General features: G+C 38.8%; 1 protein-coding gene across 15 annotated transcripts in view; it reads left to right on the top strand.

Annotated features, from left to right (window-relative positions):
* The window catches only part of ERC1 (ELKS/RAB6-interacting/CAST family member 1), a 495,769-nt gene that overhangs the window by 234,523 nt on the left and 240,031 nt on the right, over nt 1-21,215 (top strand). For 13 of the 15 annotated variants that reach the window (XR_001348910.2, XR_001348908.2, XR_002830082.1 and 10 more), the window contains one exon: nt 16,081-16,212. The exons of the other annotated variants lie outside the window; for them this stretch is intronic. Coding sequence is in view for 1 of the 13 variants with exons in the window: in XM_023756715.1 (XP_023612483.1) it covers nt 16,081-16,212 (132 nt within the window). In the remaining 12 variants the exon portion in view is untranslated. The remainder of the gene's footprint in view (nt 1-16,080; nt 16,213-21,215) is intronic. 15 annotated transcript variants of the gene reach the window in all.

Raw genomic sequence — 21,215 nt, 5'->3', positions numbered from 1 at the left:
ATTGACTGATCTCTCTCTCTCTCTCTCTCCTTCTCTCTTTCTCTCTCTCCACAACCCCCTTCCCTCCCTGCCTCTCTCAAATCAATAAAAACATATCCTAAGGTGAGGATTATAAAAAAAAGAAGAAGAATGAGGAAAGTCTCTAATGAACTGATATGGAGTGATTTCTAGAACATTCTGTCAAGTGGGAGAGGGCACAAAAGACTATTTATAATATGCTACCCTTGGTATAAGAAAGTAAAAACATATGATCTTACTTTCAAAAGAAAACAAAGGATAGACTAGAAACTAAAAAAACAACAACAATTATCTGTGGGAGTGGTTGGGAGAGGAGTGGAAAGAAGGGGGATCCACATTTTGGTTTCTATATACCTTTCTCCACTAAAATGATCCAAGATTTCTTGGAAAAGTGGTTGGTTCCAGGGCTGGGGCAGGGAAGATTTGGGGTCTTATAATGTCTTATTAGGTATATATGTGACTATTTTAAGACTTGATTATACAATGTTTTTTTAAAAGTGTTTCTAGCATGGTCCATATATACTCATATTTAAACTATTTTATAATTCCAGTTGATAGTCATGGATATAGGACACGAATATTAAAAACAATGAGACACATATTGGTGATTCTGTGTGTTTTTTGTGTGTGTTTTTTAAAAAATCATAGTGACTCTTCAGTTGATGTGCTGCATTTAGTTTTGCCAAACTTTGCTTCCCTTACTCAGGAATTTCAGAATGAAAATTTACCATTTGTAACATTATGGATAGACCTAAAGGTATTATGCTAAGTGAAATAAGTCAGTCAGAGAAAGACAAATACCATATGATTTCACTTATATGTGGAATCTAGACTAGTGGTTGTCAGAGGGACGAGGGTTAGGGGACTAGGTGAAAAAGGTGAAGGAATCAGGAAGTACAAATTGGTAGTTACAAAAAAGTTATAGGGATGTAAAGTACAGCACAGACCAGTGATGGTGAACCTATGACATGCGTGTCAGAGGTGACACGCAAACTCATTTTTTTGGTTGATTTTTCTTTGTTAAATGGCATTTAAATATATAAAATAAATATAAAAATATAAGTCTTTGTTTTACTATGGTTGCAAATATCAAAAAATTTCTATATGTGACACGGCACCAGAGTTAAGTTAGGGTTTTTCAAAATGCTGACATGCTGAGCTCAAAAGGTTTGCCATCACTGGCATAGGCAATATAGTCAATAATATTGTAATAACTGTGTATGATATTGGGTGGGTACTGGAAATATGGGAGGGAATACTTTGTAAAGTTTATGATTACCTAACCACCATATTTTACACCTGAAACTACTACAAAATAATACTGAATGCAAATTATAATTGAAAAATAAAATTAAAACAGAATTTAGCTCTGTATAATTATATTCAGTTTTGAGTCTCTGCGGATACAGAGACAAAGAAATGTTTTCTCCCCCTTTTTATGAACATTAAATATGCTCGTTATAACCTTTTTTGTGTATGTATATGTCAAAAGTTGTGTTACAGTGCAATTGATAGAGTAATTGCTTCTATGAAGAACTGAAATTAGGTAAATCCCAGCAACAAGAGCCTCTCAAATAGTTCTGTGGAAACATGATTGTAGTTGATTTGACTGATGCTGATCTAGGGATTAGAAAATCTCTCATTGAAAGCCTACTCATCTTTTAAGGTTCAGCTCAAATGCTCTTTCCTTTGTGAAGCCTGCTTAAATCCTCTTATTTGAAACTAGAGGCCCAGTGCACGGATTTGTCCTGCGCCCTCTCACAATCTGGGACTCCGTGGGGGATGTCGGACTGCCATTTTCGGCCCGATCCCCACAGGCCATGCCAAGGGACCCCACTGGTGCACGAATTTGTGCACCAGGCCTCTAGTATGCATATGAGATCTTTGGTTAATCTCTACCCGCCTTCCCCCCTCCTCCCTTCCCTCTGAGATTCATTAGTCTGTTCCATGTTTCCATGCCTGTGCATTGAGTGTCTGACCCTTGGTGGAGGTGCACATCATAGTGAGCAGTTGAGTGACCTTAGCATATTACGCTTTGATTGGTTGAACAGCCGACTGGACGACCAGACACTTAGCATATTAGGCTTTTATTATATAGGATCACATCCTCTGTTGTAATTCCATTAGAGTTTATTTCTGCTTTGATTTCAGGCCTTATTTTATCTTGTATCATTTTCTAATGATTTTGTGTGTTTTCTTCCCATGTACTTGGGTTTGGGAACCATATCTTGGTACTTTGTACATAACTGGTTCTCTAGAAAAACGTTTATTGATTTTAGTTGCATTGATAGATGTCAAGAACTCTCATTCACAAACATCTTAGATTGGCCTATGGAGTTGCCCATTTTCCAAACCCTTTAAGTACAGTTGACTTTTGAACACTGTGGGGGTTAGGGGCATTGACACTCCCACCGGTTGAAAATCCCCATAGAACTTTTGACACCCCCAAAACTTAACTGTTAATAGCCTGTTGTTCACTGGAAGCTGTACTGATAGCATAAACAGTTGATGAACACATATTTCGTATATGTATTATGAAATGTATTCTTACAATTAAATAAGCTAGAGAAAAGAAAATCTTATGAAGAAAATGAAAAGGAATAGAAAATACTGTGTTTATTGATACCATAAGTTTACATCATCTGTGCATTACGTCTCTCTGTGCATTCATGACATACCTAACTTTTTCTTAGTCTTTTTGGGGCTTATTTCTAGGATGTGCAGTTCATCAGTAAGTTTCTTCAAATGGTTGCAAGTTGCCAACATCTTTTTAATATATTTATTTTTAAAAATCCACATATGAGTGGACCCACACAGTTTAAATCTGTGTCATACAAAGATCAACGAATAGCATAAACAGTGTATAACTAGCCTCCTTTCTAGGTGAGATATCCAACTAGCATAGATATTCTATTCTAGGCAAGCTGATAGTGTTGGTGTTCCTTAAATAGAGTTTATAGGTTTCCTAATTAATTTATGTTCTTCTGCTTATGCAGAATCTTTTTCCTATAGATTTCCATTTTTACTACCTAAAGATTCTGGTTTAAAATGAACCTTTGTTGATGAACTGTATCCTGTTCTTGTTACTGTCTTATCCATTGTTCCTCAGCCTATATGTTTAATTTTATTTTATTTTATAATTGCTCCTGCATGATTTAATAATTCTTCCATTCTCTTCTTGACTAGTTTATATTGGCCCTATATCAATTAAGGGCTATTTTTAAATTTTCTTTTTTTATTTTATTAAACAATGTTTTGCACAGGTAAGCTGTTCATTAACTATAGCTATAATTATTGTTATAAATAACAGAAATAAAATTTAAAAATTTAGTTACAAGTTTAGAAAAACTTTGTTTGATGTTACTACATTTAACATCCTAATATTCTCTAATATTCCATAGGTTGCCCTTCAAGGTCCTTACATATTTTAACAAAAGAAATGTCCTTTTCCCTCAGTTGGGAATATTTACCTTACATATTTTTATTCTTTAAGCAATAACACTCACTTTGTCTTTTGACAAAACTACTAAGTTTTAGTCACATTTTAGTAAGACAAAGTAGACTGAATTAAAAGCAGGGCTCATATTAATAGTGGTTTAGTGCTTTGTTTTTATTTATAACAAAGATAAGTATCTGAATTGAATCTTGAGGGAATGTACTGTCAGAGAGATTAATGGCACTGCTGAAATAACACTGTGGGTCTTCTGAGACCAATGATGTGAAGAATAAAGTTCAAAGAAAGTGAAAACAATAGAATAGAGATAGGGGAAGCAACTCTATATATATGAATATTGCCTTAGATGCAGAATTAGGAAAACATTTGTGTTTTTCTTCCAAATTTGATTTGATTTACTCTGTTTACGATTTTTTTTTTCATTTTGGTAAGATGGTTTCTTTTTCCTTTTTGAAATGAACACTACTCATCCTTGGTCTTCACATTGGTCATGGGGATAATTATTTAAGAAAACCTTTTTAAAAATTAAGATCTTCTCACATCTTTCTAGAAATAGTACGTGATGTGTCACATGCTAGATACCTCTAAGATATCATTGCTTTTCTTTTTGTAAAAATAAATTTTAGTTTCTTCTTTTTTTTTCTTTAAATATATTTTTACTAGAGGTCTGGTACACAAAATTTGTGCATGGATAGGGTCCTTAGGCCTGGCCAGTGATCAGGGCCGATCAGGGCCGGGCCAGAGAGGAGGTGACGGTTGCCAGGCCGGGTGCGGAAGGAACGGACGCTGGATGCCGATGCTGCCATCATCAGCGCCCCGCCACCACGCAGTTCCCCTCTCCTCCCCTCCTCCTTTCCTTGCTGCCACGCTGCCAACTGCAGCGGGCAGGCAGCAGGCTGATCAGGGCCTGCTGGCTGGGGGGGGGGGGGGGAGGGGGGGCACGGGAGGTTGGCCGCCCACCCCAAGGAGGAGCTGCACTCGATGCCCCTGGAAAAAGGCCGTGTCCATTGTCACCCACCCCTGGGTCTCCATCCCAACCCCGGGGGCGAGAGGAGAGACCACCGGAAGTTTGCTGGCTGGGGGAGGTTGGCTGTGTGAAACACTTGACACCAGGGGCAGCTCCTTGCATGAGCGTCTGTCCCCTGTTGATCAGTGCACGTCATAGCGACCAGTCATTCCGGTCATTCTGTTTGCTTAGGCTTTTATATATATAGACTAGAGGCCCGGTGCACAAAAATTTGTGCACTCGGGGGGGGGGGGAGAAGGGGTCCCTCAGCCCGGCCTGTGCCCTCTCGCAGTCTGGGACCCCTCAGGAGATAACCACCTGCTGCCTTAGGCCTGTTCCCGGGTGGCAGAGGGCACGCCCAATCCCTAGGTGCAGCCCCTGGTAGGGCTCAGAGCAGGGGCGATTTGGGAGTTGGGGCGCCGCCCCCTGTCATGCACAGCGCAGGGGGGATCGGGAGGTTGCGATGCCACCCCTAGTCATGCTCAGGGTACGGCCGATTGGGGGGTTGGGGCACCAACCCCTGTCACACTCAAGGCAGGGTCGATAGGGAAGTTGCGGCGCCACCCCCTGTCATGCACAGAGCAGGGCCCATCAGGGGTGTTGGGGCTCCGTACCCTGTCACACACAGAGCAAGGTCGATCAGGAGTTTGGGGAGCTCCCCCGTGTCATGCACAGAGCAGGGCCGATCAAGGGGTTGAAGAGCTCCCCCTGTCACGCACAGAGCAGGGCCATCAGGTGGGTTGGGGCTCCGTACCCTGTCACACACAGAGCAGGGCCATCAGGGTTTGGGGAGCTCCCCCCTGTCATGCACAGAGCAGGGTCAATCAGGGGTTTGGGGAGCTCCCCCCGTCACGCACAGAGCAGGGCCAATCAGGGGATTGAGGAGCTCCCCCCTGTCACGCACAGAGTAGGGCTAATAGGGGAGTTGGGGCACCGCCCCCTGTCACACACACAGCAGGGTCCGTGGGGGGAGGTTGGGGCGCCACCCTCTATCACCCACAGAGCAGGGCTGATCAGGGGGTTTGGGCGCTGCCCCCTGTCACGCTGATCCTGGTGCCAGGAGGCCTCGCGGCTTCGCTGATCCTGCCTGGCAGAGTTACAGATCTGGGTCCCGGGACCGCAGACAGCCTTGCCTGCTGCCGCCTGCCTTCAGTATGCAAATTAGCCGCCATCTTGTTGCTTCAGGGTGGGGGTCCCCACTGGGGTGCCTGGCCAGTCTGGGTGAGGGGCTGAGGGCCGTTTTCAGGCTGGCGGGCGACTGGAGCTCCAAACCTCTCCTTTTTTTCTTTTTTTTTTATTCTGGCATTTATTTAACTTCTATGGCTGTCACTGGAGCTGAGAGCCGGCTTTCTCTCTGAGGCTCGGCTGAAAGCAGGTTTCTGGCCTTAGTTTTCTGTATTCGAAACAATGTTGCGACTCCAGCTCTGAGATCCCGGCTGACTGACAGGAGGTTTCTGGGGTTTTGTTTATCTTCTATAAATGTTACAATGTTTCCAACTGAAGCTCAGAGGCCGGCAAGGCAGGCGGGGAACGTTGGAGTCCTCTGTCACTGAAGGAATCAAGCCTCCCTGTTCGCATCAGCTGCCTGGCTGCCGGCCGCCATCTTGGCTGACAGTTAATTTGCATATCTCCCTGATTAGCCAATGGGAAGGGTAGCGGTCGTACGCTAATTACCATGTTTCTCTTTTATTAGTGTAGATTGATTTCAGAGTGGAAGGGAGAGAGAGATGGAAACATTAATCATGAGTGAGAATCATTGATTGTCTGCCTCCTGCACACCCCCTACTGAGGATAGAGCTTGCAACCCAGGCATGTGCCCTTAACCAGAATCGAACCTGGGACTCTTCAGTCCACAGGCTGACACTCTATCCACTGAACCAAACCGGCCAGGACTTTGTTTCTTCTTAACAGACCTTCTCCTTGACCTATTTAAAGATTTAATCTTATCTAATTTCTCCCTTTTAAATTACTTTTTTCCTTGGCCAAACAGGAATTTTCTATCTAGAATATGGGCATGGGTGGGTTTTTATGTTATTCTCAATCAGGTATTAAATGGAGTTGGGATTACACTGGGGAAGTGTACATATAAATCAGCATCTCATTTTACAACCCTGTGGGTAGTTGCTAAAATTAACTTAAAAATTGTTTTTCTGCAGGTGAAGCACCTACCCAGATTATTGTCATGTATGCAACTTTTTAAAACTTTTAGCTCAAACTATGCAACTTTTTACCATTTAGAAAAATTACTTTTAAAAACTCTGCAGTTTTGAAATATACTTTAGATACTTTTCCCTCTGGTCAAAATTCAGTTCCATTTGATAGCCAATGAAATTTACTGAAACAGTGTTGATTAATTTATTTACTATTTTTATTTATTTTTAATCTTCACCCAAGGAGTGAGGTTATTTTTTCCATTGATTTTTAGAGAGAGTGGAAGGGAGGAAGGTGACGGGGAGAGAGAGACACACAGGAGGTAGAGAGAGAAACATTGATATGACAGAAACACATCAATTGGTTGCCTCCCACATGCGCCCCAACTGGAGGCGGGATCAGACCTGCAACCCAGGCACATGCCCTTGACTGGGAATCGAACCCTTGACTCTCCAGTGCACAGGCTGATGCTCTAACCACTGAGCACACTGGCCAGGGAAAAACAATGTTTATTGATAGTACTGATGTGTAGCCTGCTCAGGCATTTCCTAAAGTTAACTTTAGCCCTATTCTGTGGGAACTTTTGGCCACATCCTTTGAGCTTATTACAAAAATTCTCACCATAAAATAGTGATCAAAGTTAAAATTGGCAGTAACATTCTGTGTTCTGTAAGTACTATGTTCTCATCTCAGTGAAATGAAATGGTTTAATCCTTTTCTTTGTATTATTGTGGAAACTCCTCCCTTGCATTTGGAAAGTAAAATCTCCAATAAGATTCTTATTATTTTTAAGAGAAAGCAGAAGCATATATATATATATATATATATATATATATATATATATATATATATATCCCCTTTGCTAAGACCTCAAATGCAAATGCAAGAGTTAACCTCTCTTGGACCATATCAATTCATTATTTTAAGTAAAAGATTATTTTGGGGGGTTTTGGTAAAGACTTTGAAAATGTATGCTTATTTTTTTTATAAGCATACCAACCAGAGGAGACATGTTCTAAATTAGGTAAACCTCATATCCTTGCCCAAGTTTCTGATACCCAACTATCAAAATTTTCAAGATAACCATCTGGCTAGTATATATGGAATTTTTGTACTAGGTGCTTTGTAAAAGTTATTTTTTATATAGCATCATTTTATATGTGTGTTTCCATTTCTTTAATGAAAGGCATCTGCTTTTGTTTTAACTTTGATCTTTAAAATTGAGGTTATATTAGAGTTCTGCAACTGGGGGAGATATTTGAGGGATATTAAAGAGAAGAGAGAAGAAAATATTTTAATTCAAATTATTTCTTAAAACAAAAAGTACTTGATATGTAACCAAATTCTATCTCTGGCTAGGGCTAGCTTTCTTTTCTTAAAAGTGACTGCATCAGTGCATGTGGCTTCAACCCTCCCCTCCCCCCAACACACTAAACATCTGAGCAGCTGGTAATTGAATTCTGACAAGTTTAATGATTTTAATGAAATCTTCTGCATGTGTATGTATACTTGGGGGATGGGGAAGAGGGGGGAGAATAAGCATTGGGGTTGAGGGTAATAAAAAAATTACTGTCTCTTTACATTAAGGATAATGGGTAGCAGTTAAAATTAATATCTTTTAGAATATGTTGAAGTCTCTCTGGTAAGTTGTGTTTACTCCAAAGGAAGCAGCTCTTAACATGAACCCAAATAAATGACCTCCAAAACCATTGCTGAGTCACAGTTGGGAAAGAGATGAGTGAATGTGGGAAGCTATAATATTGGATAATTGATGGAATTCTATAATGACCTTCTTTCCACTGTTGAAAAGGGAAAAACTTAATAAGATCTGTCATTATCAAGTGATTTTTTTTATGTTACTGTATTATTGAGCCTTTTTTCTTTTAATTTTGAGGGAGATGTTTGAAGAGAACAAAAGATTAATTTTTATTTGCTGTTTTTCCTTTTTCCTTTGCATTCCTTATTGAATGTTTGATTTGAAAGAAAGGCAGTGGAGACTAGTCTTACAGCTGCATCGGTATGTGGCTTAACGTTCCCAGAGCTGATGTCAAGAAGTAAAGTTCAGAGGAATGTATTAGGGGAGTAGTATTATGGGATTTGCTAAGGGGTCCAGTCTTCTTGTTCATTTGCCTGAGTTAAGTCATAGTTACAGCTGTCACAGCTTTTGCCTTAATCTCATGAATATAGAAATTTTATTTAAGGATATGAGGAATTCTTTGGCAGCTTCCCAGTTTCTCTCTCTCTCGCTCTCTGCCATCCCCCCAGAACTAGTCACACAAACCTGTTTTGATCTCTACTTTGTGAATGAAGTGGTCTCATTTGACTCAGTTAATAAGTATAGTTGGCATTAATAAGTAGGTTTCCATACCTGATTCAGCGATAGGAAAACTGGTCTGTGTTAGCTTTGATGAGTACAAACTTAATTTATAGCAGTTGAAGTAAAAATTTTAAGGTATTGCTTTTAAATGACTTAATTAATTAATGATTTAGATTTAGATTACTGAACTATTTATAATGGTAGAGTATGTTTCTTTGCGGTCTCCAGATACCTATTTAGTTTGTTTCTGTGACACACAGTACATATCTAAATTTTGGATTGCCTGAACTGGTTAAACAGAGTGAACTGTCCAAGTTAAGCAGGTAAATGAAATTGAAGTCTTTTTTTCTACTTAGTCTTTCCCCCCAGGCTGCCAGTTTAATACTTTGCTTTGAAGTAATGAGTGCTAGAACATTGATTAACTCCAAACAGAATAAATAGACTCATTTTTTGGCTAAATTTTTTACTTTCCCCCCTTTTCCCCTTAAGAGTAGAATAAATTTTAATGAAAATTAATGAGGAAACAGGAATCTAAAGAGAGTCTTTACTCATTTGGGCCAATAAGGCTATGAATATTTTATTCTCATATTTTCTTAAAAAATGGATTGATTCCCAAAAGAAAGGAACTTCACTAAACTGTGAAGACTAAACTTATTAACAAACTTCTATAGCTTTTTACTATAAACTTGTATAGCTTTCTAAATATTTGCCAAATAATTTTTTAGTTGAACTTTGAATATTTGGCCTTATTGAGCATACCTAGTACTGAGCTATTCATGAATTAAATTTAATGTAATTTTTACCATAATCACAGAAAACATCTCTTAATAGAACTCAAACCAATTGCAAATTTTATTCTGAATAATTCCCGAGAGAATGCATATTTTGATGAATTCATATTCAGTGATTTGCTGATCCATATCTCAATTTTGCTAAGTTGCTTTAATATTTGCCTTTTACTTTTTAAGTATGTTTGTGTTCCATTAAAATATGGTGTTATGCCCTAGCTAGTTTGGCTCAGTGGATACAGCATCAGCTTGGGAACTGAAGGGTCCCGGTTCGATTCTGGTCAAGGGCACATGACCGGGTTGCTGGCTCAATCCCCAGTAGGGGGCATGCAGGAAGCATCCGATCATGATTCTCTCTCATCATTGATGTTTCCATCTCTGTCTCTCTCTCTCCTCTCTGAAATCAATAAAATCTACACTAATAAAAGAGAAAGATGCAAATTGACCATACCTTCGTGACACCCACCAGCCAAACAGGAGTGGGTATGCAAATTAACCCAACAAAGATGGCGGGTTAATTTGCATATACAGGCATTGAGCGGGCGGGGCGGGACGATTGCATCATCGCCATGGCGATGACGCAGGCCATGGCGATGACACAGGCATTCCGTACCGCCCCAGTCGCTCCGGGCCTCTGGGCAGCATGGGAAGGCGGAAAGGCAGCTCCGGGGTGGCTCTGGGCTGGAGCAAAGGGGGTGCTGGCAGCCAGGGGAAGGAAGGCCCATTCTTGCACGAATCTTCGTGCATCAGGCCTCTAGTATATAGTATATATATTTTAAAAATATGGTATCATTGGGTTCCATTTTAGTATAATCTCATGACAGCTGTCATGACAGCTGTGTCTTTGAGGTAAAGGTTGTTAACCTAACAGATATTTTTCTCTCAGAAGCAGTTTTGATAATCACAGTTTGCTTTGATAATCCAGTTTCCTTGTACTGGAGCTACAGACTTGAGTACTATGCTAACCAACTTCTAAGATGGCCCCAAATCGTCCTTATCTTCGGGTATTCATTCCCTTGTTAGTCCTCTCCCACATTGTGTCAGAATTAGTCTTGGTGAACAGTAGAAATGTCAGAAGTGATGGTGTGTGACTTCTGAGCTAGACCATAAAAGACGACGCTTCTGCCTTGCTTTTTTGGATCACTTGCTCTGAGGAAAGCCAGGTGACCTGTCACAAGCAGCCCTGTAGAAAGGAAGAGAAAGGCCCCATGCCAAGAGCTATTACCAACTTGCCAACCATGTAAGTGGAAGCAGAGGATGGAATTCTGGCTGACATCTTGACTCTAACCCCAGGAGAGACCCTGGAACCAGAACTGTTTGGCTAAACTGCTTTTGAGTTTCTGACTCATAGAAACTGAGATAAAAAATGTTCACTTTTGTTTTAAGCTGCTAAGTTTTAAGTTAACTTGTTATATAACAATAAACAACTAATAAAAAAACTTTAATATCCTAAGTATTAAAGTGATTTGCCAAATACTTGAATTTTTTTCACTTTAAATTCACAATTCAGTTTTTTCTGTTGGTAGAAGAGTAAGTGCTTTTGAATTTGTTTTATTAATGTTATCACCACAGTAATTTTCAGTGCTGAGGATTGTTAGCCATACGGTTTCTCACCTAGGTAACTGATATTTGTGTGCTAATAGGTTATGAGCTAAGAAAAGTTATGAAACATGATGTGTTATAGAGACTTTTATGAATATATCTCATGTATAGAAACTATTCTTGCTCTAGAAATGTTGTCCAGTAGAAATGTCAGCACATAGATAACTTTGAATTCTTTAGTAGCTTCATAAAAAAACTAAAACTGATGACATTAATAATTAATAATGTATTTTTAATCTAATATGTCCAAAATGTTACCATTTCAACACATAATTAATGTGAAGCTTATTAATGAAATATTTTACTTTTTTGTTGTTGGGGCTAAGTCTTTGGAATTTAGTGTTATTTACAGTACATCTCAATTTGGATTAGCCACATTTTAAATACTCAGTAGCCACATGTAGCTAGTGGCTGTCATGTTCAATAGCACAAATAATGAATTTAGCTGAAGAAGTTTAAAAGACTTTATTCCAAGCTAGCAGCAAATCAATAATGCATATAAACTATAGGAATGGTTTTTTTACACTTATGAGATTAAGATGTGTAACATGCCATATCTTAGCTTTAATCTGTATCTACATTTGGCTCCAATAAGTCATCCTTCTATTTTCTGAATGCCTCAGAATCTTCAAACCTATGGGATATTCTATGGATAGAAGGGATTTGGGATATCAGAGGTTCTATGTAGATTTGTTTAAGATCATAGGCTCATAATGGCATGACTACCTCATGGTTTAACTTGAAGACTGCTGAATGTGGACTTTTTGGGAAAAAAAAGTATAGTTTAGACTGTGAAGCACATATTCAGGCCCTGGGCTGTACGTGGTACAGAAGCACTTCCCAGGGGTTTCAGCACGAGCCCTTTGCTTCCTTGAGCTTGGGCCTGAGAGCAGAATAAACCAAATCTGTTGTGTTTCACAGTTTCTGAAGTCCAATATTTTACCAACTGACATTTTGTTGGCTCACACATATTCAGAGAAGCTGTGATAACTGTCACTTCTACTCAGAGTTCAGGCATTGAACAGATTATAGATTTTTCTTTTCCTTCAAACCAAAATACACCATTAAGTATAGTGTAGATGAACAGTTTTGTCGCTAGAAATTTGTGTCAAACTCTGTCACCAAAATCTACTCACTACTATTTTTGTAGGTATGTTAAAAAAAAATGGGGCAGGAGGGACTGTTTGCATAGAAAAGGGGATGGGATAGTTTTAAAAGCTCTTAGCGTGGTGCTGTGTTTCAGAAATCTGCTGTTGGGATATTGAAACTTTAGGTATCTTTAGAATCTTCAGAATAAGAGCAGAACTTACTGCAATATATTGAGTATTTATTTATTTATTTGTTTTTTAACATATGCCCCTTGGAAACACAGTATGTATGTATGTATGTATGTATGTATGTATGTATTTATTTATGTATTTAAAATCTTTATTGTTGAAGGTATTACATATGTCCCCTCTTTTCTCCCATTGATCCCTTATAGCCCACACCCGTACCCAACTCCTCTACCACCTATTGTCTGTGTCCATGGGTTATGCATATATATATATATTCTTTGGTTGATCTCTTCCCACCCACCCACCCCTGCCTTCCCTCTGAAATTTCACATGCTTTTGTGTCTCTGGATCTATTTTGTTCAACCGTTTATTTTGTTCTTTAGATTCCACACATATGAGTGAGATTATGTGATACTTGTCTATCTCTGACTGGTTTATTTCACTTAGCATAATACTCTCCAGGTCCCTCCATGCTGTGTCAAAAAGCAAGATGTACTTTTTTACAGCTGCATAGTATTCCATGGTATAAATGTACCACAGTTTTTTCATCCACTCATCTACTGATGGGTACTTGGGCTGTTTCCAGATCTTAGCTATTGTAAATTATGCTGCTATGAACATAGGGGTGCATACATTCTTTCTGATTGGTGTTTTGGGTCTCTTAGGACATATTCCTAGACGTGGGATCACTGGGTCCACCTATTTTTTTTTCTTTTTGGTTTTCTGATTGAGTGAATTTTTTTTCTACCCTGTCTTCTAATTCACTAATCTGATCCTTGGCTTCCCCTAACTTGCTATGTATTCCTTCCACTGTGTTCTATATTAGTGCTAAGTCATTCTTCATAGTTACTATATCTTTTCTCATGCTTTTGAGCATCTTTGCCATCATTATTCTGAATTCTTTATCTCAAATTTCTTATCTCCATTTCATTTAGCTCTTCTTCTGGAAAATTTTCTTGTTTTTTCGTTTAGGGCTTATTTTTTTTTTTTGTCTCCCCATTTTGGCTGCCTGTTTGAATTTGTGTCTGTATGCTAGGTAGATCTGTTACACCTTCCAATTTCTAGTGCAGGTCAGTGTCAGACGCTGTTCCTGACTGGCCTTGAGTACTCTGTTTGGAGCTATCGGCAATCCACAGAATGTGACTCCCTCTGCTGGGACTGGGTGCCTTTGGAAAAGACCAAGATGTGCACCGAGGTTTGCTTTTCCTAGGCCCGGGCCATGAATTATATCAGGCAAAGACTCAAAGCCTCCAGAGACCTGCTTCTGCCAGCAGTCTGTTTGTATTCAGTGTTGATTAGCCTCTCAACCACAGTGTGGGGTGAGAGGTTTTCCAACAGGGTGGGGCAATTGCTTCTGCCTGCAGGCTGATCATTATTCTCAGTCTCTTAACACCTTTCGTACGGCTCACGATCTTTCTCGTGTTTCGCGCGCCATCTGTTAAGGACCGCTCACGAGTTTTCTCGTTTTTCACATGCCATCTGTTATGGACCTTAGATGTCAACACACTGTCTTGTCCACATCGGATGAAGCGATCTCATTGGTGGAAACCGTGCAGGTCAATCTACGAAAAACTATATAATTGCACGAACCCATAAAGCATTGCAGTTACATTGTATTTTGGTCATTCGAATAGTCTTCATCTTCAAGTTCCTGGCGCTTTTAGAAAATGTTTTATGCAGTACCATACGTTAAAAAAGTACTAGGAACTTTAATTGTTTAATTGTTTAATTGTTTTTGTAAATAAAAATGTTATAATTATTGAAAAACAACACCTAAAGTGCATTATGATCTGTAGTTATGATGATTTAAATAACATGCAGTTTGCCCAAAAACGTGCGGTCCCTGGTGTATGTCTTAGAGATTTCTATGCAGTACGAAATGTGTTAATGGACCTCAGAAACAGGGTGGGCAAGGGGTTTTCCAATAGAGTGGGGCAACTGCCTTTTCTCCAAAAACTGTCTGGATAGCAAAGATCTGTCTGAGAAAGATGTCCTCCGCAGCATGAGGGAATGACTCAGCACAGGAAACCAGGGTGTCTGCCTTTCAAGGTCTAACCCCAGAGCCTCCAACCCTGGCTTCTGCTCACCCAACTCCAGTCCACTCTGCCCTCCCTCTGCTGGAGCCCAAGGTGATTGGCTGCACATGAAATTTTGTGTGAAGGCCCTTTTAGAGGGTGCCTGCATTTCTAGCCATCTCTCCCTGGCTATAGCAACCCTGCTGCTTTTCACAGCCAGATGTTATGTGGGCACCTTTCTCAGTTCTGGTGCTCTGGGCTTGGGAGCCCAACTTGGGGTGTAGATGCTAGAGTTCTCAGTGGGAACCCCCCACAGTTGAGATATCCCTCCAGAACTTCAGGTGCTGTCTGTGGGAGCCCGGCCAGCCCTTTTGCACCTCCGCACTTTCTACCATTCTCTATGCAGTTTCCACTTTCCGTTCTTGGTTTTCAGTTTCTCTCCAGCTAGTCTTCAGTTGATTATTCAGGATGGTTTTTCTTTAGTTTAGTTGTAATTCCAGTTTGGTCCTGGGAGCATGTCAATGTAGCTTGCACTTATTCCATCGCCATTTTGGAATCCAGCACTTCATTCTTATTAATATTCTGGTTCTGTAGGAATCTAAAGAGGAAATGCTTATAATAACCTCACGAGTTAAGTTTTTCATTCTATTTGAAAACTGCTAATTTATTCTTATTCTAAAATGTTTTGTCTTACATGATCTTTTAAAGTCCTATAGGGTTTTGCTTGTCTTTCTGATTGAAATCCATAGTTACTTCCCCAAAATTTACTTTTTAAACTTGTTTAGATTATTAATGCAGTGGGTTTTGGTTGTCTAACTAAATTACTCATTCTTAGCCAGACCAGTCATTTATATCAGGGTGTGGTTTTTTACTTCCAGTTTTTTTATATAAAATTAGGAGAAAACGTGGCTTTCTTTAATTCATTAGGAAAAACTCTTTTCCATTTCTCTTTTTTAAAATTAGTTTGCCAAATAATTGCCTATATGAAAATACAATCTATAAGATCATGCTGTTTATTTAACTTTTTCATCTATGCTTAACTTTTCAGGGAAAGAGAACGTTTGACATTGAGTCTTATTACTTCGCTTCATCAGAGCTGACATTAGGTCAGTTTAGAGAATAGTTCAAAAATAGCTTTGTGCTTCTACATAATTAAGCTTTTGCTACCCATGCTCCCTAGCGCAACAATTTTATTCACTCTGTTATGGAGATCAAGTCCATCACATGTTTCTCTTGCTTAATAACTTGACCCTTTGCTCTTAATATACTTATTCCACCTTCATTACTTCTTTCTTCTATTGTTTTATTTTTTCCTCTCTGATGATATCGTTTTTACCTGGATTTACTTCTGAAGGGAAGAACATTTAATAAACAAATAGCCCTTGTTGATACATAGGCTCTCCTTGTGTTAACTAATTAGTCTACTTCACCGAGTCTTCCATCGTTTTCCAGGACAATCTCCGTAAGAAGGATGACAGAATTGAAGAGCTGGAAGAAGCACTAAGAGAGAGTGTACAGATAACTGCAGAGCGAGAAATGGTGCTAGCACAAGAGGAATCAGCCAGGACCAATGCTGAAAAACAGGTCTGCGATTTTATACAGTTACTGGCAATGCAGCTGGTTAAACAAAAGGTAAAACCCAAACAGTGTAGTGTAGGGAAACTACACATAATGTATGTTTATATGGTTTCAAAAACACTCCTCAAGTGTAAGTACTTAGTCTTAAATAAGAATTGAAATATAGCTATATAAGAATTGACTCGTTTTAATGCAGAGGTCTCTGCATTAATAATTAGGGACTGATTTCAGATACAGTTATGTAGTATATGCTCATATATCTGAAAAGATGAAATGGAACATGTCTGTTTGTTACAAGACCGGCACAATCCTGCTTATAAATTGACTGGAAAAACACAAGCATTTCTGAGTTAAAGATGTTAATTTTAAATAGCAAATAGTTCATTTATTTTATACCTTGGCTTGTTTAAAAGGGCAGTTAAAGCTATAACAAGTTAAGATTAATAACAAGTATGAAAGATAGAGATATTGTGACACAAAGAGTCCCAGATCAGTGTTCTATTGAGGTGACTTGTTAAAAGTTCTGTTGCTGGTTTATATATATAATTTTCTAGATCCTTTTTAGATCCTCACCCTTGCTTTTAACTTTTTATTGGGAAGAATAAGTAAAGAGGGAGATGTGAATGGAAGAAATAGTTTTAACCAGTGAAGACTCTAATCTCAAGTCCCATTATGAGAGTGTGATCGGAGGTTTTGAACCTGCCTCACACAGAGACTCATGACATTTTATTTTTCAGTGATTATTTCTTTTCCATTTCTTTTTTGGAGAAATATAAATATTAAACATAAAAAGTTCAAGTGAGAGGGTAACATGAATTGCGGGGGAACCTCTTGGATCAGACTACCAATGCTCTTGTGAGTTAAGTTAGTTGTATAGCAAGGAAGAAGAGTACAATTCAAAGCAGACTTATTGTAGTATGTACCACAAGGGAACCCTTCATAACTGTGTTAGATACAAGGATATAGTTTCTTTAGTGTCAAGTATAGAAATAGACAGACTGAAATTAGCAAAGCTGAGGGAAAATTGATCTTTTCACAGTATGTCCTGTAGTGCCTTAGTCCACTTTCCATTTGAATTATTTCCTGATGTACAGTTGAATAGAGTTTGGGTAGTGGAGTGTTTCAGAGATGGGGTGGTGATAGCCATTGTTTCAGAATGATAATGGATATTCTTTCAGCTTGATCTTACCTTTTTTACACACTTTCCTTTATTTTCAAAATGTCACCCTTTTTTTTTCTCCTGTAAAGATTTCTTCCTTTTTTGGAAATCATTAGTTAGTTAAAAACCTTACATATCAGAGATCATGTAGAGGTTTTGGCCATTAATAATAGATCACGTCATTATGGACTATAGACTACTGTTATATGTTCTTTTTAAAGCTATTGTTGTGTAAACTGGTTATAATTTTTTAGATCAATTTTTTAAATTTACATAAAACTTGAGCAGAAAGTACAGAGTGTTGCTAGATACTCCTTTCTTTACCTCAGTTTTCCCTATCATTAACATCTTACATTGGTGTTGTAAATTTGCTAAATTGATGAGCCAGTATTGATACATTAGTAACTAGTCCATAGTTTACATTTTGGTTCACTCTTCGAATTGTACAGTTCTGTGGGTTCTACCAAATGTATAATGTCATGTATCCATAATTACAGTGTCATACAGAATAGTTTCACTGGCCTAAAAGTCACCTGTGCTCCACCTAATCACTCCTCCCCCATTTTCCCAGTCTCTGATCTTTTTCCTGTCTCTATAGCTTTGACTTTTCCACAGCGTCATATAGTTGGAATCATACAGTATGTAGACTTTTCAGACTAGATTTTTCATTTACCCTCTGCATTTAAGGTTCTTCCATGTCTTTTTGTGGCCTGAAAAATCACTTAGGTTTATCTCTGAATTACATTCCATTATATGGATGTGCCACAATTTGCTTGTTCCTTTACCTATTGAAGAATGTCTTGATTGCTTCCAATTTTGGGCAATTATGAATAAAGCTTTTATAAATACTTATGTCATTTATGTATGGGTATAAATTTTCAAGTCATTTAGGTAAATACCTGGGAGTCTGGTTGCTGGATTGTATAGGAAGACTACACTTAACTTTGCAAGAAACTGTGACACTATCTCCCAAAGTGGCTGTATATAATTTGCTTTTAATTGCATGCTTTTTTTCTCTTCTGTTTATCTTTTTTGCACCATTCTGCTTCTCACTGCCTATCTGAAGCTGTTGAGTGAAATATTGCATGAGACCAGTCATTTGTGCTTTAAGTGGTTTAAGGTATGAAGAAACTGCTTTTGTATTTGTACTTCTGGGGTTGTGTAAACTTCATTCGTTGTTGCCTCCTGCTCTCATCTTTTCTTATTTTATCTTTGTGTGTTTTCTAACTCCACTGTTTATTAATTGTATACATCAAGTATTCATTTGAAATACCTTAAATGAGTGAAGCTTTTTCTGGCTAGGGACATTACTCTTATTATCTTTCTTAGGTCCAGAATTTATTTGTCTCATGCCTAAATTTAGCCTCTGAGAAGAAATAACTACCTCTGATAGGAGGAAGATGTTTGCATCTCTTGATTTCTCAAAGTGCAAAATAAAATTGTTTGGGAGCCATAGCTCATTAAAATAAAGTACAGAACGTTTAAAATTTTTTTAATTGTTTTATTGCTTAAAGTATTACAAAGGGTATGACATATGTGTCCTTTTTCCCCCCCGCCCTTGACAATCCCCTGGCCTCCCCTACCCCCCCAGTGTCTTATGTCCATTGGTTATGCTTATATGCATGCATACAAGTCCTTTGGTTGATCTCTTACCCCCCTCCCTCCTGCCCCCCAACCCTCCCTGGCCTTCCCACTGCAGTTTGACAATCAGTTTGAGGCAGCTCTGCCTCTGTATCTATTATTGTTCATAAGTTTATAGTGGTCTTTATTATCCATGAATGAGTGAGATCATGTGGTATTTTTCCTTCATTGACTGGCTTATTTCACTTAGCATAATGCTCTCCAGTTCCATCCATGCTGTTGCAAATGGTAAGAGTTCCTTCTTTTTTACAGCAGCATAGTATTCCATCGTGTAGATGTACCACAGTTTTCTAATCCATTCATCTACTGATGGGCACTTAAGCTGTTTCCAGATCTTAGCTATGGTGAATTGTGCTGCTATGAGCATATGGGTGCACATATCCTTTCTGATTGGTGTTTCTTGGGATATATTCCTAGAAGTGGGATCACAGGGTCAAATGGGAGTTCCATTTTTAGTTTTTTGAGGAAACTCCATACTGTCTTCCAGAGTGGCAGCACCAGTCTGCATTCCCACCAGCAGTGCACGAGTGTTCCTTTTTCTCCACATCCTCTCCAGCACTTGTCGTTTGTTGATTTGTTGATGATAGCCAGTCTGACAGGTGTGAGATGGTACCTCATTGTTGTTTTGATTTGCATCTCTCAGATGATTAGTGACTTTGAGCATGTTTTCATATGTCTCTTGGCTTTCTGAATGTCCTCTTTTGAGAGGTGTCTGTTTAGATCCTTTGCCCATTTTTTGATTGGATTGTTTATCTTCTTTTTGTTAAGTTGTATGAGTTCCCTATAAATTTTGGAGATTAGGCCCTTATCAAATATGACGTTGGCAAATATGTTTTCCCATGCAGTGGGCTTTCTTGTTGTTTTGTTGATGGTTTCTTTTGCTGTGCAGAAGCTTTTTATTTTGATGTAGTCCCATTTGTTCATTTTCTCTTTAGTTTCAAGTGCCCGAGGAGCTGTATCAGTGAAGAAATTGCTTCGGCATATGTCTGAGATTTTGTTGCCTTTGGATTCTTCTAGTATTTTTATGGTTTCCCGTCATATATTTAAGTCCTTTATCCATTTTGAGTTTATTCTTGTGTATGGTATAAGTTGGTGGTCTAGTTTCATTTTCTTGCATATATCTGTCCAATTTTCCCAACACCATTTATTGAAGAGACTATCTTGGCTCCATTGTATGTTCTTGCCTCCTTTGTCAAATATTAATTGAGCATATTGGTTCGGGCCGATTTCTGGGCTCTCTATTCTATTCCATTGATCTATATGTCTGTTCTTGTGCCAGTACCAGGAAGTTTTGAGAACAGTGGCTTTGTAATACAGCTTGATATCTGGTATTGAGATCCCACCTACTTTGTTCTTTCTCAGGATCACTGCAGCTATTCGGGGTCTTTTTTTTATTCCAGATGAATTTTTGGAGCGTTCATTCTAGATATGTGAAGTATGCCGTTGGTATTTTAATGGGAAGTGCGTTGAATTTATATATTGCTTTGAGTAGTATGGACATTTTAATGATGTTGATTCTACCAATCCATGAACACGGTGTGTTCTTCCATCTGTTTATGTCTTCCTCTATCTCTTTTTTCAACGTCCTGTAGTTTTCTGAGTAGAGGTCTTTTACCTCTTTAGTTAAGTTTATTCCTAGGTAGCTTAATTTTTTTGGTGCGATGGTAAATGGGATTGTTTTTATGAACCTTTTAAATTTTGAGCAGGGAAAAACTCTCAAAGGAAAACGTGGTTTTTTTTGTTTGTTTTGTTTTGTTTTTTAAATATATTTTATTGATTTCTTACAGAGAGGAAGGGAGAGGGATAGAGAGTTAGAAACATCAATTAGAGAGAAACATCGATCAGCTGCCTCCTGCACACCCCCTACGGGGGCTGGGCTCGCAACCAAGGTACATGCCCTTGACCAGAATCGAACCCAGGATCCTTCAGTCCGCAGGCCGACGCTCTATCCACTGAGCCAAACCAGTCAGGGCGGAAAACATTTTTTGTTGCCTTTCTTAAATTCTTTACAGTATCTCCTTACAGTATTTTTGTTCCAAATACATGCTGCTCTATATTGAGCTCTATATTTGGAGAAGTTGTCTAACCAATGCAGTGAAGGAAGATGGCTTCTAAACTGTGTTGCAATCCTATCTAATAAGAGGCATATGCAAATTGACCACCATTCCACACACAAGATGGCTGTTCCCATGTGGTCAAAGATGGCCAG

This window comes from Myotis lucifugus, unplaced genomic scaffold (assembly GCF_000147115.1).
Source record: "Myotis lucifugus unplaced genomic scaffold, Myoluc2.0 scaffold_98, whole genome shotgun sequence".
NCBI lineage: Eukaryota > Metazoa > Chordata > Mammalia > Chiroptera > Vespertilionidae > Myotis > Myotis lucifugus.
This window is presented reverse-complemented; position numbering and strand designations above follow the sequence as displayed.